At 39.5% G+C, this 23100-nt stretch overlaps 4 protein-coding genes across 9 annotated transcripts; all 4 read left to right on the top strand.

Moving 5' to 3' along the window:
• Nucleotides 1-479: 479 nt before the first annotated feature.
• LOC143446979 (receptor-interacting serine/threonine-protein kinase 1-like) lies at nucleotides 480-2909 on the top strand. Its single transcript, XM_076946865.1, has 4 exons — nucleotides 480-1046; nucleotides 1374-1564; nucleotides 1685-2550; nucleotides 2719-2909. The coding sequence occupies exons 1-4, from the start codon at nucleotides 1032-1034 to the stop codon at nucleotides 2907-2909; spliced, it is 1263 nt and encodes a 420-aa protein (XP_076802980.1). The 5' UTR covers nucleotides 480-1031.
• A 421-nt stretch (nucleotides 2910-3330) lies between these two features.
• Nucleotides 3331-6370, top strand: LOC143446989 (uncharacterized). Of its 2 annotated transcripts, XM_076946882.1 has the most exons (4): nucleotides 3331-3383; nucleotides 3634-3723; nucleotides 3936-4661; nucleotides 4891-6370. In XM_076946882.1, exons 1-4 carry the CDS (start codon nucleotides 3359-3361, stop codon nucleotides 5763-5765), a joined length of 1716 nt encoding a protein of 571 aa, XP_076802997.1. In that variant the 5' UTR covers nucleotides 3331-3358; the 3' UTR covers nucleotides 5766-6370. The 2 variants fall into 2 exon arrangements, with proteins under 2 accessions (XP_076802997.1, XP_076802996.1); XM_076946881.1 differs by lacking the exon at nucleotides 3331-3383 and having other exon boundaries at nucleotides 3520-3723.
• Nucleotides 6371-7468: 1098 nt separating this feature from the next.
• On the top strand, nucleotides 7469-14745 carry LOC143446362 (uncharacterized). 3 transcript variants are annotated; one of them, XM_076945961.1, is made up of 11 exons: nucleotides 7469-7663; nucleotides 7876-8037; nucleotides 8181-8341; nucleotides 8462-8783; nucleotides 8946-9332; nucleotides 10275-10465; nucleotides 10586-11448; nucleotides 11617-11757; nucleotides 12008-12097; nucleotides 12311-13036; nucleotides 13266-14745. In XM_076945961.1, exons 7-11 carry the CDS (start codon nucleotides 10605-10607, stop codon nucleotides 14138-14140), a joined length of 2676 nt encoding a protein of 891 aa, XP_076802076.1. In that variant the 5' UTR covers nucleotides 7469-7663; nucleotides 7876-8037; nucleotides 8181-8341; nucleotides 8462-8783; nucleotides 8946-9332; nucleotides 10275-10465; nucleotides 10586-10604; the 3' UTR covers nucleotides 14141-14745. The 3 variants fall into 3 exon arrangements, with proteins under 3 accessions (XP_076802076.1, XP_076802075.1, XP_076802077.1); XM_076945960.1 differs by lacking the exons at nucleotides 7469-7663; nucleotides 7876-8037; nucleotides 8181-8341; nucleotides 8462-8783; nucleotides 8946-9332 and adding an exon at nucleotides 9403-9947; XM_076945962.1 differs by lacking the exons at nucleotides 7469-7663; nucleotides 7876-8037; nucleotides 8181-8341; nucleotides 8462-8783; nucleotides 8946-9332 and adding an exon at nucleotides 10009-10146.
• Nucleotides 14746-15836: 1091 nt separating this feature from the next.
• On the top strand, nucleotides 15837-22823 carry LOC143446765 (uncharacterized). Of its 3 annotated transcripts, XM_076946552.1 has the most exons (11): nucleotides 15837-16038; nucleotides 16251-16412; nucleotides 16556-16716; nucleotides 16837-17158; nucleotides 17321-17707; nucleotides 18650-18840; nucleotides 18961-19823; nucleotides 19992-20132; nucleotides 20383-20472; nucleotides 20686-21411; nucleotides 21641-22823. In XM_076946552.1, exons 7-11 carry the CDS (start codon nucleotides 18980-18982, stop codon nucleotides 22513-22515), a joined length of 2676 nt encoding a protein of 891 aa, XP_076802667.1. In that variant the 5' UTR covers nucleotides 15837-16038; nucleotides 16251-16412; nucleotides 16556-16716; nucleotides 16837-17158; nucleotides 17321-17707; nucleotides 18650-18840; nucleotides 18961-18979; the 3' UTR covers nucleotides 22516-22823. The 3 variants fall into 3 exon arrangements, with proteins under 3 accessions (XP_076802667.1, XP_076802666.1, XP_076802668.1); XM_076946551.1 differs by lacking the exons at nucleotides 15837-16038; nucleotides 16251-16412; nucleotides 16556-16716; nucleotides 16837-17158; nucleotides 17321-17707 and adding an exon at nucleotides 17766-18322; XM_076946553.1 differs by lacking the exons at nucleotides 15837-16038; nucleotides 16251-16412; nucleotides 16556-16716; nucleotides 16837-17158; nucleotides 17321-17707 and adding an exon at nucleotides 18375-18521.
• Nucleotides 22824-23100: the final 277 nt, after the last annotated feature.

Raw genomic sequence — 23100 nt, 5'->3', positions numbered from 1 at the left:
CTACGTGCTCTAAATTGAAAAAAATGAAATCAATGCTGATTTAGGTGGACAGCGTAGCCGTAAAGACGTAGATCCTCGATTTGTTCATCCTTTCTTCAGTCACTGGCTGTGTATATTTTTGCCAAAATCGGCTCAGAAATGGACTTGGTGCGGAGTGCCGCATGACTTCGTGAGAAGTAACACGAAAGTAATGCAACGACGTTTAAAAACGTGATATCGGATGAATTAAAACAGGTTGTTTTGACTAAAGCGATTGTTTCCGTTGCAGACAACTGAAAATGAGCAATGTTAATGTTTATTGCGATATCGCCGGTAGGTGGCGAAACAGAGCATCATTTTCATTTCAGATTAAAGGCTTCAGTGGAAAAAAGACTTTCCAGAAAAAACAATCTGCCATAATTAAACTACTATATGCGAAACCTTAAGTACAGGTATTGTGCAATTGTTTTAAATTCTGAAATGTATCATTAATAAATTGAAAGTGTTTGTAGACAGTTTGTTTTCAAATTTCCCCCAAGGCCCATTTTGTAGGAATTGGCTTTATCGTGATAATAAGTAGCCTAATTGAAGCAGCCACAATAAAATTGAAAATATCTTGGCATTTTATAGAACAAAAGTTATTTGCAAAGTGTTTGTATAAAAGTTATGGCCAACGTGCCAACGCTCTAAATACAACCACACCTTAATGTTGAACAACAAATTACCTAACGCTTTAAACCTAAATTGACGCACACCAAAGCATTTCCAAAAATGTTAGCTACTGCCTTAGGGCATATAAAACTGCGTACAAGGCTTTCCAGTAACAACTTTAAGTATGAGACGGCAAATATAAAGCATGTAATTCTAATGCGTGGCGCATATTGTTTAGCATTTACTCAATTATAGTCAGGTGTTGGAAAACAATGACGGTAAAATTAGAAAGCATTGTTTGGCAAATGAGGCACAAGGCATAAATGTTTATGTACATTCTAGTTTAAGCCTAGATAAACTGATTATAATAGCGAACAACTCGCCAGCTAGAGACAGGCGTTATGAACGATGCTGAGGTGAGTAAACGATCTCATACAGTTCATATAACTTTTAACGATTCTTATCCCATTTAAAGCTTTGAAAGTTTCTGCTTTTATAAAGGCTTGCATGAACTATACATAAACAAAAGAGTGGTCAAGCAAAGAAATGTACCCATGTACAGGCCCACATGAGAAAGAGTTATGACATACGAATCTCTCAAAACTCAATCCTTATGTGAGTGTGCAATTCTTTGCTTGACTTCAAAAGAGTTAATGCATACACGAATTAGATAACGATCGCAATTGCAAAAGTCATGAAAAAGATCACAAACCATAAAATTGTCATATGTTTGCCGACAACAGGCTCTGCTAGCCCGGGACGACGTGAAAGAATTTCAAGCATCCGAAATACTATGCAAGGCTGAGGATAGCATACTCGGACGAGGCAACTTTGGTACCGTACTTGTTGGTTACCACAGAGTGCATGGCAGATTGGCTGTGAAGTGTCAACCCTTACAAGGATCTCAACAGGAAATAGAAGCCTCACGCAAGAAGTATGCTGATACTAGGCTTTAAGTCGATGAGAATTGTTGAGGTGGTCTAATCTTCAGTGGTGGAAAACTGGTAAAAAGGCGGTCTGGACCACTCAGAATAAAGCACAAATGTTCTCTTAGGTTTTTAAAGGAAATAAAGATGGTGCATCTCGCCAGCCACGATTTTGTTATGCGAGTCGAAGGCATGGTAGAATGGGAAGGATGGATTGGAATGGTTACAAAGTATATGGCGGCCGGTTCCTTGCATGACCTGCTTTTCAACAAAACCATCGACACTATATCGGTCATCCTTCTTTTACGAATATGCTATGAAGTGTCGGACGCAATCACTTACATCCACAATTTATTTCAAATTACACGGATCGCGCACGGAGACCTAAAACCACAAAATATCCTCCTGGATTCTGATTTGCACTGCAAAGTTGCCGATTTTGGTGGTGCCGCGTTATCTATGCATACTCTATCGAACCAAGGTCCGAATGATGATAACCCTGACGAAGGCAACCAATACACACTTCTATTCGCCGCTCCTGAACGTCTGACGACGGATTCAAGTCGCGTCACAACCGCGATGGATGTCTACAGCTTTGGTGTTATTGTATACATTGTGTTGGTGCGACGCTACCCCGAATCGGCTCGTGTGATGCCTAACCTACTGGTGTTTCGCGTTATCGAAGGCATCCGCTTCAATGAGGCTGAGATACAAGAAAAATTAACCGAGCTTCGTGAAGAAGGCCGAGAAGATGAAGCAACAATCGTAACTTTGCTTCAAAACGTTATGAGAGAATGCTGGAACCACTCACCAGCCCTGCGACCTGCGATGATGACTGTAAGAGACAGGCTGCGCAGTCAAATGGAAAGTATCGACCACTCGAAAGTAGCAAGATGCGTGCTGAACACTGTATTACAGCTTGTAAACATAAGACGAGGCTTACCGGATGAAAAGGAATGTGTTTCAATAGATGAAATTATATGCCGCAAAAAAGGTGATAGGATTGAGGTTAACTTTTATTCAGACATATATTTTCATGAAACTGGTTGTAAAACTTCCTGTCATTCGTAAATCACATACATAACCAAAAAGCCGTGTTGATCTTATCTTAGTATACTACGTATTAGGTAAAACTGTAAATCTTCGAATTATACTGATAAAGGTCCGCGAGGAAGTAGACACAGAGTTAGTTATCCTTCCAATCTTCCGACTGGCTCCGCACAAGCAATTCAACGAGCAGATGTCGAACAAATGCCACACACCTCATCAGTGGAACCGGGAGCACGACATATGGCCGCGGGAAAGTGGCCGCGAACAAACTCACCGGGGTCAACTGAACGTGACGTAAATTGACCGCAGACAAACTGACTGTGACATAAACTGGCCGACGATCAAATTAACCGTCGATAAATTGGCCGGCGATCAAATTAACCGGCGACAAATTGGCCGTCAAAAGGTCAAAATTTTAAACTCGGTAGTATATGATATGTAAAGTAAATATTTGTTTGTAACTATTTCCTTTGTTTTTAACAAAATTGTTTTTTATTTCAATACACATTGAAACGTTTATTGAAATAAACAGAAGTGACTAGATAGTGAATTAGAATTTTGACCTTTTGACGGCCAATTTGTCGTCGGTTAATTTGATCGCCGGCCAATTTATCGACGGTTAATTTGATCGCCGGCCAGTTTATGTCACAGTCAGTTTGTCTGCGGTCAATTTACGTCACGTTCAGTTGACCCCGGTGAGTTTGTTCGCGGCCACTTTCCCGCGGCCATATGTCGTGGAACCAGTGGAACCAATGAGTACTTCTCTGACCAACACAGGTTTCAACAGAACAACTTCGTATAGTTCTGTCATTATTATAAGCAATAATCGCGTTGTTTAAGATTAGCTCTATCCTCCCTTGAGAATGAGCATAAATATTACTAGACAAGTCTGAAATTAAAATGGTTGCATTTACTCCGGCTCTGGTATTTTTGCTTCGAACTTCGTATGAACCTAATGAAAGACGGCCAATGTGATCGAAAACCACTATAATTATTTCAATGTATATGCTTGGGGATTTGTTTTCAGAAAAGCAGGAGCTCTTGCGAAACGCAGAAGTAGACAAAACCAACAATTACGAGCAAATGTTGGAGAATTGTTTCACTGATGACGACAAAGGTGTAAATTTTAATTAACAATCCAAGTTCAATAGTTTCAAGTTATATCAAAACAATAGATTATGGCTAGTGGTTCCCAAACGTTTTGGGCGGAGGGTTCTGTTAAACTACGTTTGGGAAACACGGACTTTATATGCAAATACAATTTTTCAAATTAAACCCAAAACAAACGGTAAGTATAACTATGCTTAAACTTATTCCAATTATTGCCAGAAAACGCAACGGTCCACCAGTATATAACTTCCGTTCAAGAGTCCATTGACAATAGCACAGAAGCAACCGTAGCTTGTGAAAGGCTGAGCAAGGTAGTCAGCACGATATCACTATCCCAAAATGAATTGCTGAAAACGGCTCATGCTATAATCAACGTGGTTCAATTGGTTCACAAGAAACACCCAGACCAGATCCTGCTGCCAATCCTGCAATTGATGCAGTACGCAAAAGACCTTTGTGTGAAGATGACCAAATTATCCACCAGGGTTATTTTCTTTGAAAGATGCGCAAGGGTGATGCAAGCTCTTGTTTCCAAGTCTGGAAGTGCGACCGACTTGATCGTTAACAGTGTCGTCATGCCTTACGCGGAGGAACTTCTAAGTCTGATGCTTCCAGATGAGAATGACAGTAAAAAGTGGCTTCTGCAAGCGAAAGCGGCGTGTTGGGAGTGCATTGCAGCCTGTTATAACCGCACCAACAACATCACAAGATCGATAGAATTCAACAAGAAGACAATAACGGAACTGGAGAGAGAATTTGGGAGCAATTGTAGGAAGCTTATCGCTTATGGGTCTTGCTGTAACAATCTCGGATCGATTTACGAGATGGAGAAGAAACCAGAACAGGCGGAAGAATATTTCCTTAAGTCGCATTACACGTTCCGCGAAGTTGACAATGCGTTAAGTGAAGAAAAGAAAGTAAATAGCATTTACAAGACAATAAATGGTAAGCAATGATCAACTCGCTTGTAATAATGAAGGTAATGGCGACATGTTTTTGGTATTTGGTGGAATGTTTTAAACTGTTTGCACGCTGATACGATATATAGCTAAATATTTGTAAAATCGACTGAAATAGCGTCTGATAAGTATAGCCCTGGGCGTTTTATGCAAAACTTCGGAGATCTGTCAAAACCTCGTTTCATCAACCATTATATCTTACACATTTCACATAGATTTGGCAAGACTATACGAAAACTTTCCAGAACTCAAAGAAAACAAAAGCAAAGAAATCTACCAGTATCTAAAGACCTGTGACGTATCGGGCTACCCACGTCTAATCAATAAGTTAAATATGCTCCGCTTAGCTATTCTACTACAGCTGGAGGGGGATAAGACACAACTTTCCGAAGATCTCTGCAAAATTGCCACCGAATTCCAACCACCGGAGCACTTTTGCCAGGAAGTAGTTGGCTACGTGGCAGTGACCGCAAAAAGACTAATTCAACATAAGAATTTAAGATGTGCCGCAACGCTGTGCAAATGTGGCCTCAACCTGTGCACGTTCATCGCGGATAAGTCTGATAAAGTTTGTCACATTAATGACTTGTTCCAGATCCTTAAAAAACTTTTTACCATTTCGCTGGATGAAAATGAGCCTAGTGACCTAGCGAGAGACATAATCGCTTTCGGAGAAGATGCAATTGATAAAATCAAGCAATCCACGAAAACAGATGAAGAGATTAGAATCAAGTATCAAAGCTTGTGCATGATCGATGTTAGCTATTGGTGTCTGAAGGTAGAAGATTACAAGAAAAGTTTAAGACTGGCTGAAAAAGGTTACAAACTTTTACCGTTAGACCTCGGAACGGATCAAAATCTTCGTTGTTCATTTAAAGCGCTAAGTCATTACATTTTTGGCGCGTGCAAGTACGCCCTGAAAAATTACAAAAACGCAGAAGCGGACTACAAAAAAGCCATAAGTGTTTCCAAAGAGCAAGAAAGCATGAAAGCCTTGTATGAAGCCGCTAGGCGAGAATTACAAGAGGTTCGTGAAGTTATTAAATCAAAAAGTCCAATTGCCCGAATAAAACAGACTATTTGTAAATGACAAGCCAATAATAATTTTGGTGATTACAGCAAATCATTTGTTTGTCAGCGCATGGTTACGACCAAACAAATGACTGCATCATGTTCTGTTGAGCACATTTTCACCTTGTATTAGTCTTGTTTTCAATGCCTTGTGTGTACGTATATAATCTTATATACATAACGTCATACTAATATGTTGCGAGCTTTATCGTGAGCACGAATATATTTAATGCCTCGATGTCAAGCAATAACAGCATAATGTATTGCTCTATTCGCCTACTTACATTCACTTAAAATTTACATAAATTCAGACTTGGTAAACCCTTACACTCATTTAAATAAATATTGCACCAGCATGACTTCAGAGAACTAACCAGCAGGTATCGCCTTAGGTGAAGATTCCACCGAAACTTTAATTCTTCGTTTTACAGTACCTGGCTGGAGTTTCGGAAGTTATTTTGGGAAACTTTAGCAGCCAACAGTATAACACGTATTAAGGTGTCGTAAATTTCCGTTGTAATTAGTTCTCTGAAACGGAAAGAAATTTTTAAACGTTCGTTTTTAGTAGCTGTTTACCTTCATATTGGCATTTGATGGAACATTAATAAACTACCAGTTTATGCATTTCACTACATAAAAAAGAATAGAAAATAGTGTATAAACGATAGCTTACATGTAAATAACGTATCTGTGAATGAATCTAATGAAAGAAAGTAATCATGAAAGTGATTGCTGGAATAAATATACTTTATCACCAATGCACTCATGCAATATGGACGTAACCTTTAATGTAAGTTCTTTAAGAAATTAAGACACACAGGTTTTGCAGTATTCCTTTACCTTTCTCGGCCAACTGTGACACTAAAAATCCTTATCACAAGCATACCCCACAAACAGCATAATATGTGATAACAACAGAAGTAACAATAAAGGTAAGTTTATCAAATTCACTAAAAACAGTTAAAAGATAAAACTGAAGTCGACAAACAAAAAGGTTTTCTGACTATCGCACTTGAGGTGTTGCTTTTGAAAATCTGTTTGTAAGCATAACAGCAGAGTTACGCACGAAATAATGCGGCTGCACACGCATGACCTGATCGCTGTTTCCCGACGTTTACCGTGCGTGCAAGCGACCGGAATACAACAAACCTTTACGCTTAAAATTTGGGGAACTGCTAGCAGCCATAAAAGGTGTATAAATGGGGCTAGTGGTAACGTGAAGAAACTATTCTAGAACTAGAGCTCAGCTATTACAGTCAACACACAAACGCGCGGCTGTATCCGTATATCTCTAAAGTAAACATCGTATTCAAATTGTGTTCGCATTTAATCAGCATGGCTGTACAGTAGATTGCAGAGAATTGGATCGATAGCGACTTTATATTTAAAGCGGCTGAATTGCTAATACTACGTTCAGTTTATGACTTTTTCTCGACAATCTTCGCGTGAATGAGCACTCGGCCTTGATTTCGTTATGCGTACAGTTTACTTGACTTGCTGGAGCTTTGGGAAACAGGTAAAATTTAGTAGCATTGGCGACATGAAGTTAGAAACTAGAAAGTCAATATTAAAGAAGTTACCATAGGCATAGAACAAGTCAATAAAAACTGCCAACCGGTTTATCGACCGCTTATACAGGAAAAGACTATGGTAACTTGTGGAGTCAAGATAAAAATATATAAACAGCTATTCTCGCTAGATTATACACAAGTGTTAAGCTAGTGTATAGTTATAGTTGATTGAAACATTTCTCCAATGCACAATGGATTTTGCTCCTGACTTTACGCGAAGAACATTTTCTGCTGGTGATTACGTTGTTTTTGCGTTGATGTTTCTTGTGTCAACGCTGATTGGTTGCCTTTACTTCTACAAAGACAGAAAGAAAGAAGACCGTGATGAATTTCTCATTGGTGGAAGGTAGGTCGATTGTTTTCATTGTTTCAAAATAGGAAAACACTTTCAAGACAAAAATAATGTGACGCAATAACAGCGTATTACATCCGTATCGAATTCGCAGGCCAATTTTTGTGACATTGACATGAGAAATTTACAACTTTTACATTGAAAACACCTTTAGGATGCCTTACCCTGTTGACAATCATGTACAGGCTACCCCTTCTATGTTATAGGTCACTCAGTCCCTACCCAGTGGGCCTATCATTATCTGTAAGTGTTGTAACGGGCACCTTAGTGCTGGGAACACCGGGGGATGTTTACGCATTACGCAGTAACGGATATTTTTTCTCCTTGGTGGGATTTCAGTGAAGAAAGGTCAACCTGGATAGCAAGAGGTACATACTTTATAACTTTCTTGCGCCATCTATTACGTAAGTGTTCAAAATTAAGTCAAAATCTATTACCGCTAGAGCTCGCTATTGCACGTTTACACGGAAATTTATAGAACAGAGATTAGATATTAAAAGTTTGGTTTTAGGATCTGTTGTATTCTATGGAATTTTGGGCATCTTATTCGCATTTCTAACATCCCGACTTGAAGGACTTTTAAAGGCAGCCTTTGCAATTCATGGCTTGCTAGGCGGGCCTATGTTAGGCTTATTCACACTCGGAATTCTATTCCCTTGCGCCAATCCTGCGGTGGGTATAACTACTACGTGTTACCTTTGCTAAGTTCGATGGTTATACTTTTTAGTACATGTCTTAATGGAAGATCAGCTTAAGTTTTAAAACTTACCCACTAAATATTGTCTTCCGCAGGGAGCGATTGTTGGTTTACTTGTCGGTGTCGCAATGAATGCGTGGGTTTTTACCGGTGCTTTGGACTACAGTTGGTACATTGAGCAATTTCAAGGCTTTCTTCCATTGCGAACAGACATGTGCCCAATGACAGAAACGTCGTTGCCCAGCAACGCAACAACACCGCTCGCGTCACATTCAACGGCAATGTCAACTCATCAGAGCAGCACCACCGGAACTGTGCCGGCAGTGGTGGAGATATACTCGATGTCTTTTTGGTACCTTTCAGCGTGGGGATTTACCTTCACGATCGTCGTGGGGTTGCTGACTAGCTTCGTGACATGTACGTATTTCCCTGGCATCGTAAACAAAGTTGCTTTTTTCATTCTTAGCAGTAGAAATGTACGTAACTCTTCTTACGCATTGTGACGCTGGCCGAGGCGTGGCCTAGATATAGGGTACTACGTGCTCTAAATTGAAAAAAATGAAATCAATGCTGATTTAGGTGGACAGCGTAGCCGTAAAGACGTAGATCCTCGATTTGTTCATCCTTTCTTCAGTCACTGGCTGTGTATATTTTTGCCAAAATCGGCTCAGAAATGGACTTGGTGCGGAGTGCCGCATGACTTCGTGAGAAGTAACACGAAAGTAATGCAACGACGTTTAAAAACGTGATATCGGATGAATTAAAACAGGTTGTTTTGACTAAAGCGATTGTTTCCGTTGCAGACAACTGAAAATGAGCAATGTTAATGTTTATTGCGATATCGCCGGTAGGTGGCGAAACAGAGCATCATTTTCATTTCAGATTAAAGGCTTCAGTGGAAAAAAGACTTTCCAGAAAAAACAATCTGCCATAATTAAACTACTATATGCGAAACCTTAAGTACAGGTATTGTGCAATTGTTTTAAATTCTGAAATGTATCATTAATAAATTGAAAGTGTTTGTAGACAGTTTGTTTTCAAATTTCCCCCAAGGCCCATTTTGTAGGAATTGGCTTTATCGTGATAATAAGTAGCCTAATTGAAGCAGCCACAATAAAATTGAAAATATCTTGGCATTTTATAGAACAAAAGTTATTTGCAAAGTGTTTGTATAAAAGTTATGGCCAACGTGCCAACGCTCTAAATACAACCACACCTTAATGTTGAACAACAAATTACCTAACGCTTTAAACCTAAATTGACGCACACCAAAGCATTTCCAAAAATGTTAGCTACTGCCTTAGGGCATATAAAACTGCGTACAAGGCTTTCCAGTAACAACTTTAAGTATGAGACGGCAAATATAAAGCATGTAATTCTAATGCGTGGCGCATATTGTTTAGCATTTACTCAATTATAGTCAGGTGTTGGAAAACAATGACGGTAAAATTAGAAAGCATTGTTTGGCAAATGAGGCACAAGGCATAAATGTTTATGTACATTCTAGTTTAAGCCTAGATAAACTGATTATAATAGCGAACAACTCGCCAGCTAGAGACAGGCGTTATGAACGATGCTGAGGTGAGTAAACGATCTCATACAGTTCATATAACTTTTAACGATTCTTATCCCATTTAAAGCTTTGAAAGTTTCTGCTTTTATAAAGGCTTGCATGAACTATACATAAACAAAAGAGTGGTCAAGCAAAGAAATGTACCCATGTACAGGCCCACATGAGAAAGAGTTATGACATACGAATCTCTCAAAACTCAATCCTTATGTGAGTGTGCAATTCTTTGCTTGACTTCAAAAGAGTTAATGCATACACGAATTAGATAACGATCGCAATTGCAAAAGTCATGAAAAAGATCACAAACCATAAAATTGTCATATGTTTGCCGACAACAGGCTCTGCTAGCCCGGGACGACGTGAAAGAATTTCAAGCATCCGAAATACTATGCAAGGCTGAGGATAGCATACTCGGACGAGGCAACTTTGGTACCGTACTTGTTGGTTACCACAGAGTGCATGGCAGATTGGCTGTGAAGTGTCAACCCTTACAAGGATCTCAACAGGAAATAGAAGCCTCACGCAAGAAGTATGCTGATACTAGGCTTTAAGTCGATGAGAATTGTTGAGGTGGTCTAATCTTCAGTGGTGGAAAACTGGTAAAAAGGCGGTCTGGACCACTCAGAATAAAGCACAAATGTTCTCTTAGGTTTTTAAAGGAAATAAAGATGGTGCATCTCGCCAGCCACGATTTTGTTATGCGAGTCGAAGGCATGGTAGAATGGGAAGGATGGATTGGAATGGTTACAAAGTATATGGCGGCCGGTTCCTTGCATGACCTGCTTTTCAACAAAACCATCGACACTATATCGGTCATCCTTCTTTTACGAATATGCTATGAAGTGTCGGACGCAATCACTTACATCCACAATTTATTTCAAATTACACGGATCGCGCACGGAGACCTAAAACCACAAAATATCCTCCTGGATTCTGATTTGCACTGCAAAGTTGCCGATTTTGGTGGTGCCGCGTTATCTATGCATACTCTATCGAACCAAGGTCCGAATGATGATAACCCTGACGAAGGCAACCAATACACACTTCTATTCGCCGCTCCTGAACGTCTGACGACGGATTCAAGTCGCGTCACAACCGCGATGGATGTCTACAGCTTTGGTGTTATTGTATACATTGTGTTGGTGCGACGCTACCCCGAATCGGCTCGTGTGATGCCTAACCTACTGGTGTTTCGCGTTATCGAAGGCATCCGCTTCAATGAGGCTGAGATACAAGAAAAATTAACCGAGCTTCGTGAAGAAGGCCGAGAAGATGAAGCAACAATCGTAACTTTGCTTCAAAACGTTATGAGAGAATGCTGGAACCACTCACCAGCCCTGCGACCTGCGATGATGACTGTAAGAGACAGGCTGCGCAGTCAAATGGAAAGTATCGACCACTCGAAAGTAGCAAGATGCGTGCTGAACACTGTACAGCTTGTAAACATAAGACGAGGCTTACCGGATGAAAAGGAATGTGTTTCAATAGATGAAATTATATGCCGCAAAAAAGGTGATAGGATTGAGGTTAACTTTTATTCAGACATATATTTTCATGAAACTGGTTGTAAAACTTCCTGTCATTCGTAAATCACATACATAACCAAAAAGCCGTGTTGATCTTATCTTAGTATACTACGTATTAGGTAAAACTGTAAATCTTCGAATTATACTGATAAAGGTCCGCGAGGAAGTAGACACAGAGTTAGTTATCCTTCCAATCTTCCGACTGGCTCCGCACAAGCAATTCAACGAGCAGATGTCGAACAAATGCCACACACCTCATCAGTGGAACCAATGAGTACTTCTCTGACCAACACAGGTTTCAACAGAACAACTTCGTATAGTTCTGTCATTATTATAAGCAATAATCGCGTTGTTTAAGATTAGCTCTATCCTCCCTTGAGAATGAGCATAAATATTACTAGACAAGTCTGAAATTAAAATGGTTGCATTTACTCCGGCTCTGGTATTTTTGCTTCGAACTTCGTATGAACCTAATGAAAGACGGCCAATGTGATCGAAAACCACTATAATTATTTCAATGTATATGCTTGGGGATTTGTTTTCAGAAAAGCAGGAGCTCTTGCGAAACGCAGAAGTAGACAAAACCAACAATTACGAGCAAATGTTGGAGAATTGTTTCACTGATGACGACAAAGGTGTAAATTTTAATTAACAATCCAAGTTCAATAGTTTCAAGTTATATCAAAACAATAGATTATGGCTAGTGGTTCCCAAACGTTTTGGGCGGAGGGTTCTGTTAAACTACGTTTGGGAAACACGGACTTTATATGCAAATACAATTTTTCAAATTAAACCCAAAACAAAACGGTAAGTATAACTATGCTTAAACTTATTCCAATTATTGCCAGAAAACGCAACGGTCCACCAGTATATAACTTCCGTTCAAGAGTCCATTGACAATAGCACAGAAGCAACCGTAGCTTGTGAAAGGCTGAGCAAGGTAGTCAGCACGATATCACTATCCCAAAATGAATTGCTGAAAACGGCTCATGCTATAATCAACGTGGTTCAATTGGTTCACAAGAAACACCCAGACCAGATCCTGCTGCCAATCCTGCAATTGATGCAGTACGCAAAAGACCTTTGTGTGAAGATGACCAAATTATCCACCAGGGTTATTTTCTTTGAAAGATGCGCAAGGGTGATGCAAGCTCTTGTTTCCAAGTCTGGAAGTGCGACCGACTTGATCGTTAACAGTGTCGTCATGCCTTACGCGGAGGAACTTCTAAGTCTGATGCTTCCAGATGAGAATGACAGTAAAAAGTGGCTTCTGCAAGCGAAAGCGGCGTGTTGGGAGTGCATTGCAGCCTGTTATAACCGCACCAACAACATCACAAGATCGATAGAATTCAACAAGAAGACAATAACGGAACTGGAGAGAGAATTTGGGAGCAATTGTAGGAAGCTTATCGCTTATGGGTCTTGCTGTAACAATCTCGGATCGATTTACGAGATGGAGAAGAAACCAGAACAGGCGGAAGAATATTTCCTTAAGTCGCATTACACGTTCCGCGAAGTTGACAATGCGTTAAGTGAAGAAAAGAAAGTAAATAGCATTTACAAGACAATAAATGGTAAGCAATGATCAACTCGCTTGTAATAATGAAGGTAATGGCGACATGTTTTTGGTATTTGGTGGAATGTTTTAAACTGTTTGCACGCTGATACGATATATAGCTAAATATTTGTAAAATCGACTGAAATAGCGTCTGATAAGTATAGCCCTGGGCGTTTTATGCAAAACTTCGGAGATCTGTCAAAACCTCGTTTCATCAACCATTATATCTTACACATTTCACATAGATTTGGCAAGACTATACGAAAACTTTCCAGAACTCAAAGAAAACAAAAGCAAAGAAATCTACCAGTATCTAAAGACCTGTGACGTATCGGGCTACCCACGTCTAATCAATAAGTTAAATATGCTCCGCTTAGCTATTCTACTACAGCTGGAGGGGGATAAGACACAACTTTCCGAAGATCTCTGCAAAATTGCCACCGAATTCCAACCACCGGAGCACTTTTGCCAGGAAGTAGTTGGCTACGTGGCAGTGACCGCAAAAAGACTAATTCAACATAAGAATTTAAGATGTGCCGCAACGCTGTGCAAATGTGGCCTCAACCTGTGCACGTTCATCGCGGATAAGTCTGATAAAGTTTGTCACATTAATGACTTGTTCCAGATCCTTAAAAAACTTTTTACCATTTCGCTGGATGAAAATGAGCCTAGTGACCTAGCGAGAGACATAATCGCTTTCGGAGAAGATGCAATTGATAAAATCAAGCAATCCACGAAAACAGATGAAGAGATTAGAATCAAGTATCAAAGCTTGTGCATGATCGATGTTAGCTATTGGTGTCTGAAGGTAGAAGATTACAAGAAAAGTTTAAGACTGGCTGAAAAAGGTTACAAACTTTTACCGTTAGACCTCGGAACGGATCAAAATCTTCGTTGTTCATTTAAAGCGCTAAGTCATTACATTTTTGGCGCGTGCAAGTACGCCCTGAAAAATTACAAAAACGCAGAAGCGGACTACAAAAAAGCCATAAGTGTTTCCAAAGAGCAAGAAAGCATGAAAGCCTTGTATGAAGCCGCTAGGCGAGAATTACAAGAGGTTCGTGAAGTTATTAAATCAAAAAGTCCAATTGCCCGAATAAAACAGACTATTTGTAAATGACAAGCCAATAATAATTTTGGTGATTACAGCAAATCATTTGTTTGTCAGCGCATGGTTACGACCAAACAAATGACTGCATCATGTTCTGTTGAGCACATTTTCACCTTGTATTAGTCTTGTTTTCAATGCCTTGTGTGTACGTATATAATCTTATATACATAACGTCATACTAATATGTTGCGAGCTTTATCGTGAGCACGAATATATTTAATGCCTCGATGTCAAGCAATAACAGCATAATGTATTGCTCTATTCGCCTACTTACATTCACTTAAAATTTACATAAATTCAGACTTGGTAAACCCTTACACTCATTTAAATAAATATTGCACCAGCATGACTTCAGAGAACTAACCAGCAGGTATCGCCTTAGGTGAAGATTCCACCGAAACTTTAATTCTTCGTTTTACAGTACCTGGCTGGAGTTTCGGAAGTTATTTTGGGAAACTTTAGCAGCCAACAGTATAACACGTATTAAGGTGTCGTAAATTTCCGTTGTAATTAGTTCTCTGAAACGGAAAGAAATTTTTAAACGTTCGTTTTTAGTAGCTGTTTACCTTCATATTGGCATTTGATGGAACATTAATAAACTACCAGTTTATGCATTTCACTACATAAAAAAGAATAGAAAATAGTGTATAAACGATAGCTTACATGTAAATAACGTATCTGTGAATGAATCTAATGAAAGAAAGTAATCATGAAAGTGATTGCTGGAATAAATATACTTTATCACCAATGCACTCATGCAATATGGACGTAACCTTTAATGTAAGTTCTTTAAGAAATTAAGACACACAGGTTTTGCAGTATTCCTTTACCTTTCTCGGCCAACTGTGACACTAAAAATCCTTATCACAAGCATACCCCACAAACAGCATAATATGTGATAACAACAGAAGTAACAATAAAGGTAAGTTTATCAAATTCACTAAAAACAGTTAAAAGATAAAACTGAAGTCGACAAACAAAAAGGTTTTCTGACTATCGCACTTGAGGTGTTGCTTTTGAAAATCTGTTTGTAAGCATAACAGCAGAGTTACGCACGAAATAATGCGGCTGCACACGCATGACCTGATCGCTGTTTCCCGACGTTTACCGTGCGTGCAAGCGACCGGAATACAACAAACCTTTACGCTTAAAATTTGGGGAACTGCTAGCAGCCATAAAAGGTGTATAAATGGGGCTAGTGGTAACGTGAAGAAACTATTCTAGAACTAGAGCTCAGCTATTACAGTCAACACACAAACGCGCGGCTGTATCCGTATATCTCTAAAGTAAACATCGTATTCAAATTGTGTTCGCATTTAATCAGCATGGCTGTACAGTAGATTGCAGAGAATTGGATCGATAGCGACTTTATATTTAAAGCGGCTGAATTGCTAATACTACGTTCAGTTTATGACTTTTTCTCGACAATCTTCGCGTGAATGAGCACTCGGCCTTGATTTCGTTATGCGTACAGTTTACTTGACTTGCTGGAGCTTTGGGAAACAGGTAAAATTTAGTAGCATTGGCGACATGAAGTTAGAAACTAGAAAGTCAATATTAAAGAAGTTACCATAGGCATAGAACAAGTCAATAAAAACTGCCAACCGGTTTATCGACCGCTTATACAGGAAAAGACTATGGTAACTTGTGGAGTCAAGATAAAAATATATAAACAGCTATTCTCGCTAGATTATACACAAGTGTTAAGCTAGTGTATAGTTATAGTTGATTGAAACATTTCTCCAATGCACAATGGATTTTGCTCCTGACTTTACGCGAAGAACATTTTCTGCTGGTGATTACGTTGTTTTTGCGTTGATGTTTCTTGTGTCAACGCTGATTGGTTGCCTTTACTTCTACAAAGACAGAAAGAAAGAAGACCGTGATGAATTTCTCATTGGTGGAAGGTAGGTCGATTGTTTTCATTGTTTCAAAATAGGAAAACACTTTCAAGACAAAAATAATGTGACGCAATAACAGCGTATTACATCCGTATCGAATTCGCAGGCCAATTTTTGTGACATTGACATGAGAAATTTACAACTTTTACATTGAAAACACCTTTAGGATGCCTTACCCTGTTGACAATCATGTACAGGCTACCCCTTCTATGTTATAGGTCACTCAGTCCCTACCCAGTGGGCCTATCATTATCTGTAAGTGTTGTAACGGGCACCTTAGTGCTGGGAACACCGGGGGATGTTTACGCATTACGCAGTAACGGATATTTTTTCTCCTTGGTGGGATTTCAGTGAAGAAAGGTCAACCTGGATAGCAAGAGGTACATACTTTATAACTTTCTTGCGCCATCTATTACGTAAGTGTTCAAAATTAAGTCAAAATCTATTACCGCTAGAGCTCGCTATTGCACGTTTACACGGAAATTTATAGAACAGAGATTAGATATTAAAAGTTTGGTTTTAGGATCTGTTGTATTCTATGGAATTTTGGGCATCTTATTCGCATTTCTAACATCCCGACTTGAAGGACTTTTAAAGGCAGCCTTTGCAATTCATGGCTTGCTAGGCGGGCCTATGTTAGGCTTATTCACACTCGGAATTCTATTCCCTTGCGCCAATCCTGCGGTGGGTATAACTACTACGTGTTACCTTTGCTAAGTTCGATGGTTATACTTTTTAGTACATGTCTTAATGGAAGATCAGCTTAAGTTTTAAAACTTACCCACTAAATATTGTCTTCCGCAGGGAGCGATTGTTGGTTTACTTGTCGGTGTCGCAATGAATGCGTGGGTTTTTACCGGTGCTTTGGACTACAGTTGGTACATTGAGCAATTTCAAGGCTTTCTTCCATTGCGAACAGACATGTGCCCAATGACAGAAACGTCGTTGCCCAGCAACGCAACAACACCGCTCGCGTCACATTCAACGGCAATGTCAACTCATCAGAGCAGCACCACCGGAACTGTGCCGGCAGTGGTGGAGATATACTCGATGTCTTTTTGGTACCTTTCAGCGTGGGGATTTACCTTCACGATCGTCGTGGGGTTGCTGACTAGCTTCGTGACATGTACGTATTTCCCTGGCATCGTAAACAAAGTTGCTTTTTTCATTCTTAGCAGTAGAAATGTACGTAACTCTTCTTACGCATTGTGACGCTGGCCGAGGCGTGGCCTAGATATAGGGTACTACGTGCTCTAAATTGAAAAAAATGAAATCAATGCTGATTTAGGTGGACAGCGTAGCCGTAAAGACGTAGATCCTCGATTTGTTCATCCTTTCTTCAGTCACTGGCTGTGTATATTTTTGCCAAAATCGGCTCAGAAATGGACTTGGTGCGGAGTGCCGCATGACTTCGTGAGAAGTAACACGAAAGTAATGCAACGACGTTTAAAAACGTGATATCGGATGAATTAAAACAGGTTGTTTTGACTAAAGCGATTGTTTCCGTTGCAGACAACTGAAAATGAGCAATGTTAATGTTTATTGCGATATCGCCGGTAGGTGGCGAAACAGAGCATCATTTTCATTTCAGATTAAAGGCTTCAGTGGAAAAAAGACTTTCCAGAAAAAACAATCTGCCATAATTAAACTACTATATGCGAAACCTTAAGTACAGGTATTGTGCAATTGTTTTAAATTCTGAAATGTATCATTAATAAATTGAAAGTGTTTGTAGACAGTTTGTTTTCAAATTTCCCCCAAGGCCCATTTTGTAGGAATTGGCTTTATCGTGATAATAAGTAGCCTAATTGAAGCAGCCACAATAAAATTGAAAATATCTTGGCATTTTATAGAACAAAAGTTATTTGCAAAGTGTTTGTATAAAAGTTATGGCCAACGTGCCAACGCTCTAAATACAACCACACCTTAATGTTGAACAACAAATTACCTAACGCTTTAAACCTAAATTGACGCACACCAAAGCATTTCCAAAAATGTTAGCTACTGCCTTAGGGCATATAAAACTGCGTACAAGGCTTTCCAGTAACAACTTTAAGTATGAGACGGCAAATATAAAGCATGTAATTCTAATGCGTGGCGCATATTGTTTAGCATTTACTCAATTATAGTCAGGTGTTGGAAAACAATGACGGTAAAATTAGAAAGCATTGTTTGGCAAATGAGGCACAAGGCATAAATGTTTATGTACATTCTAGTTTAAGCCTAGATAAACTGATTATAATAGCGAACAACTCGCCAGCTAGAGACAGGCGTTATGAACGATGCTGAGGTGAGTAAACGATCTCATACAGTTCATATAACTTTTAACGATTCTTATCCCATTTAAAGCTTTGAAAGTTTCTGCTTTTATAAAGGCTTGCATGAACTATACATAAACAAAAGAGTGGTCAAGCAAAGAAATGTACCCATGTACAGGCCCACATGAGAAAGAGTTATGACATACGAATCTCTCAAAACTCAATCCTTATGTGAGTGTGCAATTCTTTGCTTGACTTCAAAAGAGTTAATGCATACACGAATTAGATAACGATCGCAATTGCAAAAGTCATGAAAAAGATCACAAACCATAAAATTGTCATATGTTTGCCGACAACAGGCTCTGCTAGCCCGGGACGACGTGAAAGAATTTCAAGCATCCGAAATACTATGCAAGGCTGAGGATAGCATACTCGGACGAGGCAACTTTGGTACCGTACTTGTTGGTTACCACAGAGTGCATGGCAGATTGGCTGTGAAGTGTCAACCCTTACAAGGATCTCAACAGGAAATAGAAGCCTCACGCAAGAAGTATGCTGATACTAGGCTTTAAGTCGATGAGAATTGTTGAGGTGGTCTAATCTTCAGTGGTGGAAAACTGGTAAAAAGGCGGTCTGGACCACTCAGAATAAAGCACAAATGTTCTCTTAGGTTTTTAAAGGAAATAAAGATGGTGCATCTCGCCAGCCACGATTTTGTTATGCGAGTCGAAGGCATGGTAGAATGGGAAGGATGGATTGGAATGGTTACAAAGTATATGGCGGCCGGTTCCTTGCATGACCTGCTTTTCAACAAAACCATCGACACTATATCGGTCATCCTTCTTTTACGAATATGCTATGAAGTGTCGGACGCAATCACTTACATCCACAATTTATTTCAAATTACACGGATCGCGCACGGAGACCTAAAACCACAAAATATCCTCCTGGATTCTGATTTGCACTGCAAAGTTGCCGATTTTGGTGGTGCCGCGTTATCTATGCATACTCTATCGAACCAAGGTCCGAATGATGATAACCCTGACGAAGGCAACCAATACACACTTCTATTCGCCGCTCCTGAACGTCTGACGACGGATTCAAGTCGCGTCACAACCGCGATGGATGTCTACAGCTTTGGTGTTATTGTATACATTGTGTTGGTGCGACGCTACCCCGAATCGGCTCGTGTGATGCCTAACCTACTGGTGTTTCGCGTTATCGAAGGCATCCGCTTCAATGAGGCTGAGATACAAGAAAAATTAACCGAGCTTCGTGAAGAAGGCCGAGAAGATGAAGCAACAATCGTAACTTTGCTTCAAAACGTTATGAGAGAATACTGGAACCACTCACCAGCCCTGCGACCTGCGATGATGACTGTAAGAGACAGGCTGCGCAGTCAAATGGAAAGTATCGACCACTCGAAAGTAGCAAGATGCGTGCTGAACACTGTACAGCTTGTAAACATAAGACGAGGCTTACCGGATGAAAAGGAATGTGTTTCAATAGATGAAATTATATGCCGCAAAAAAGGTGATAGGATTGAGGTTAACTTTTATTCAGACATATATTTTCATGAAACTGGTTGTAAAACTTCCTGTCATTCGTAAATCACATACATAACCAAAAAGCCGTGTTGATCTTATCTTAGTATACTACGTATTAGGTAAAACTGTAAATCTTCGAATTATACTGATAAAGGTCCGCGAGGAAGTAGACACAGAGTTAGTTATCCTTCCAATCTTCCGACTGGCTCCGCACAAGCAATTCAACGAGCAGATGTCGAACAAATGCCACACACCTCATCAGTGGAACCAATGAGTACTTCTCTGACCAACACAGGTTTCAACAGAACAACTTCGTATAGTTCTGTCATTATTATAAGCAATAATCGCGTTGTTTAAGATTAGCTCTATCCTCCCTTGAGAATGAGCATAAATATTACTAGACAAGTCTGAAATTAAAATGGTTGCATTTACTCCGGCTCTGGTATTTTTGCTTCGAACTTCGTATGAACCTAATGAAAGACGGCCAATGTGATCGAAAACCACTATAATTATTTCAATGTATATGCTTGGGGATTTGTTTTCAGAAAAGCAGGAGCTCTTGCGAAACGCAGAAGTAGACAAAACCAACAATTACGAGCAAATGTTGGAGAATTGTTTCACTGATGACGACAAAGGTGTAAATTTTAATTAACAATCCAAGTTCAATAGTTTCAAGTTATATCAAAACAATAGATTATGGCTAGTGGTTCCCAAACGTTTTGGGCGGAGGGTTCTGTTAAACTACGTTTGGGAAACACGGACTTTATATGCAAATACAATTTTTCAAATTAAACCCAAAACAAAACGGTAAGTATAACTATGCTTAAACTTATTCCAATTATTGCCAGAAAACGCAACGGTCCACCAGTATATAACTTCCGTTCAAGAGTCCATTGACAATAGCACAGAAGCAACCGTAGCTTGTGAAAGGCTGAGCAAGGTAGTCAGCACGATATCACTATCCCAAAATGAATTGCTGAAAACGGCTCATGCTATAATCAACGTGGTTCAATTGGTTCACAAGAAACACCCAGACCAGATCCTGCTGCCAATCCTGCAATTGATGCAGTACGCAAAAGACCTTTGTGTGAAGATGACCAAATTATCCACCAGGGTTATTTTCTTTGAAAGATGCGCAAGGGTGATGCAAGCTCTTGTTTCCAAGTCTGGAAGTGCGACCGACTTGATCGTTAACAGTGTCGTCATGCCTTACGCGGAGGAACTTCTAAGTCTGATGCTTCCAGATGAGAATGACAGTAAAAAGTGGCTTCTGCAAGCGAAAGCGGCGTGTTGGGAGTGCATTGCAGCCTGTTATAACCGCACCAACAACATCACAAGATCGATAGAATTCAACAAGAAGACAATAACGGAACTGGAGAGAGAATTTGGGAGCAATTGTAGGAAGCTTATCGCTTATGGGTCTTGCTGTAACAATCTCGGATCGATTTACGAGATGGAGAAGAAACCAGAACAGGCGGAAGAATATTTCCTTAAGTCGCATTACACGTTCCGCGAAGTTGACAATGCGTTAAGTGAAGAAAAGAAAGTAAATAGCATTTACAAGACAATAAATGGTAAGCAATGATCAACTCGCTTGTAATAATGAAGGTAATGGCGACATGTTTTTGGTATTTGGTGGAATGTTTTAAACTGTTTGCACGCTGATACGATATATAGCTAAATATTTGTAAAATCGACTGAAATAGCGTCTGATAAGTATAGCCCTGGGCGTTTTATGCAAAACTTCGGAGATCTGTCAAAACCTCGTTTCATCAACCATTATATCTTACACATTTCACATAGATTTGGCAAGACTATACGAAAACTTTCCAGAACTCAAAGAAAACAAAAGCAAAGAAATCTACCAGTATCTAAAGACCTGTGACGTATCGGGCTACCCACGTCTAATCAATAAGTTAAATATGCTCCGCTTAGCTATTCTACTACAGCTGGAGGGGGATAAGACACAACTTTCCGAAGATCTCTGCAAAATTGCCACCGAATTCCAACCACCGGAGCACTTTTGCCAGGAAGTAGTTGGCTACGTGGCAGTGACCGCAAAAAGACTAATTCAACATAAGAATTTAAGATGTGCCGCAACGCTGTGCAAATGTGGCCTCAACCTGTGCACGTTCATCGCGGATAAGTCTGATAAAGTTTGTCACATTAATGACTTGTTCCAGATCCTTAAAAAACTTTTTACCATTTCGCTGGATGAAAATGAGCCTAGTGACCTAGCGAGAGACATAATCGCTTTCGGAGAAGATGCAATTGATAAAATCAAGCAATCCACGAAAACAGATGAAGAGATTAGAATCAAGTATCAAAGCTTGTGCATGATCGATGTTAGCTATTGGTGTCTGAAGGTAGAAGATTACAAGAAAAGTTTAAGACTGGCTGAAAAAGGTTACAAACTTTTACCATTAGACCTCGGAACGGATCAAAATCTTCGTTCTTCATTTAAAGCGCTAAGTCATTACATTTCTGGCGCGTGCAAGCACGCCCTGAAAATTTACAAAAACGCAGAAGCGGACTATAAAAAAGCCATAAGTGTTTCCGAAGAGCAAGAAAGCATGAAAGCCTTGTATGAAGCCGCTAGGCGAGAATTACAAGAGGTTCGTGAAGTTATTAAATCAAAAAGTCCAATTGCCCGAATAAAACAGACTATTTGTAAATGAAAAGCCAACAATAAATTTGGTGATTACAGCAAATCATTTGTTTGTCAGCGCAAGGTTACGACCAAACAAATGACTGCATCATGTTCTGTTGAGCACATTTTCACCTTGTATTAGTCTTGTTTTCAATGCCTTGTGTGTACGTATATAATCTTATATACATAACGTCATACTAATATGTTGCGAGCTTTATCGTGAGCACGAATATATTTAATGCCTTGATGTCAAGCAATAACAGCATAATGTATTGCTCTATTCGCCTACTTACATTCGCTTAATATTTACATAAATTCAGACTTGGTAAACCCTTACACTCATTTAAATAAATATTGCAACAGCATAACTTCAGAGAACTAACCAGCAGGTATCGCCCAAGTTGAAAATACCACCGAAACTTTAATTCTTCGTTTTACAGTACCTGGCTGGAGTTTCGAAAGTTATTTTGGGAAACTTTAGCAGCCAACAGTATAACACGTATTAAGGTGTCGTAAACTTCCGTTGTAATTAGTTCTCTAAAACGGAAAGAAATTTTTAAACGTTCGTTTTTAGTAGCTGTTTATCTTCATATTGGCATTTGATGGAACATTA

This window comes from Clavelina lepadiformis, chromosome 2 (genome assembly GCF_947623445.1).
Source record: "Clavelina lepadiformis chromosome 2, kaClaLepa1.1, whole genome shotgun sequence".
NCBI classification, from domain to species: Eukaryota; Metazoa; Chordata; class Ascidiacea; order Aplousobranchia; family Clavelinidae; genus Clavelina; species Clavelina lepadiformis.
This window is presented reverse-complemented; position numbering and strand designations above follow the sequence as displayed.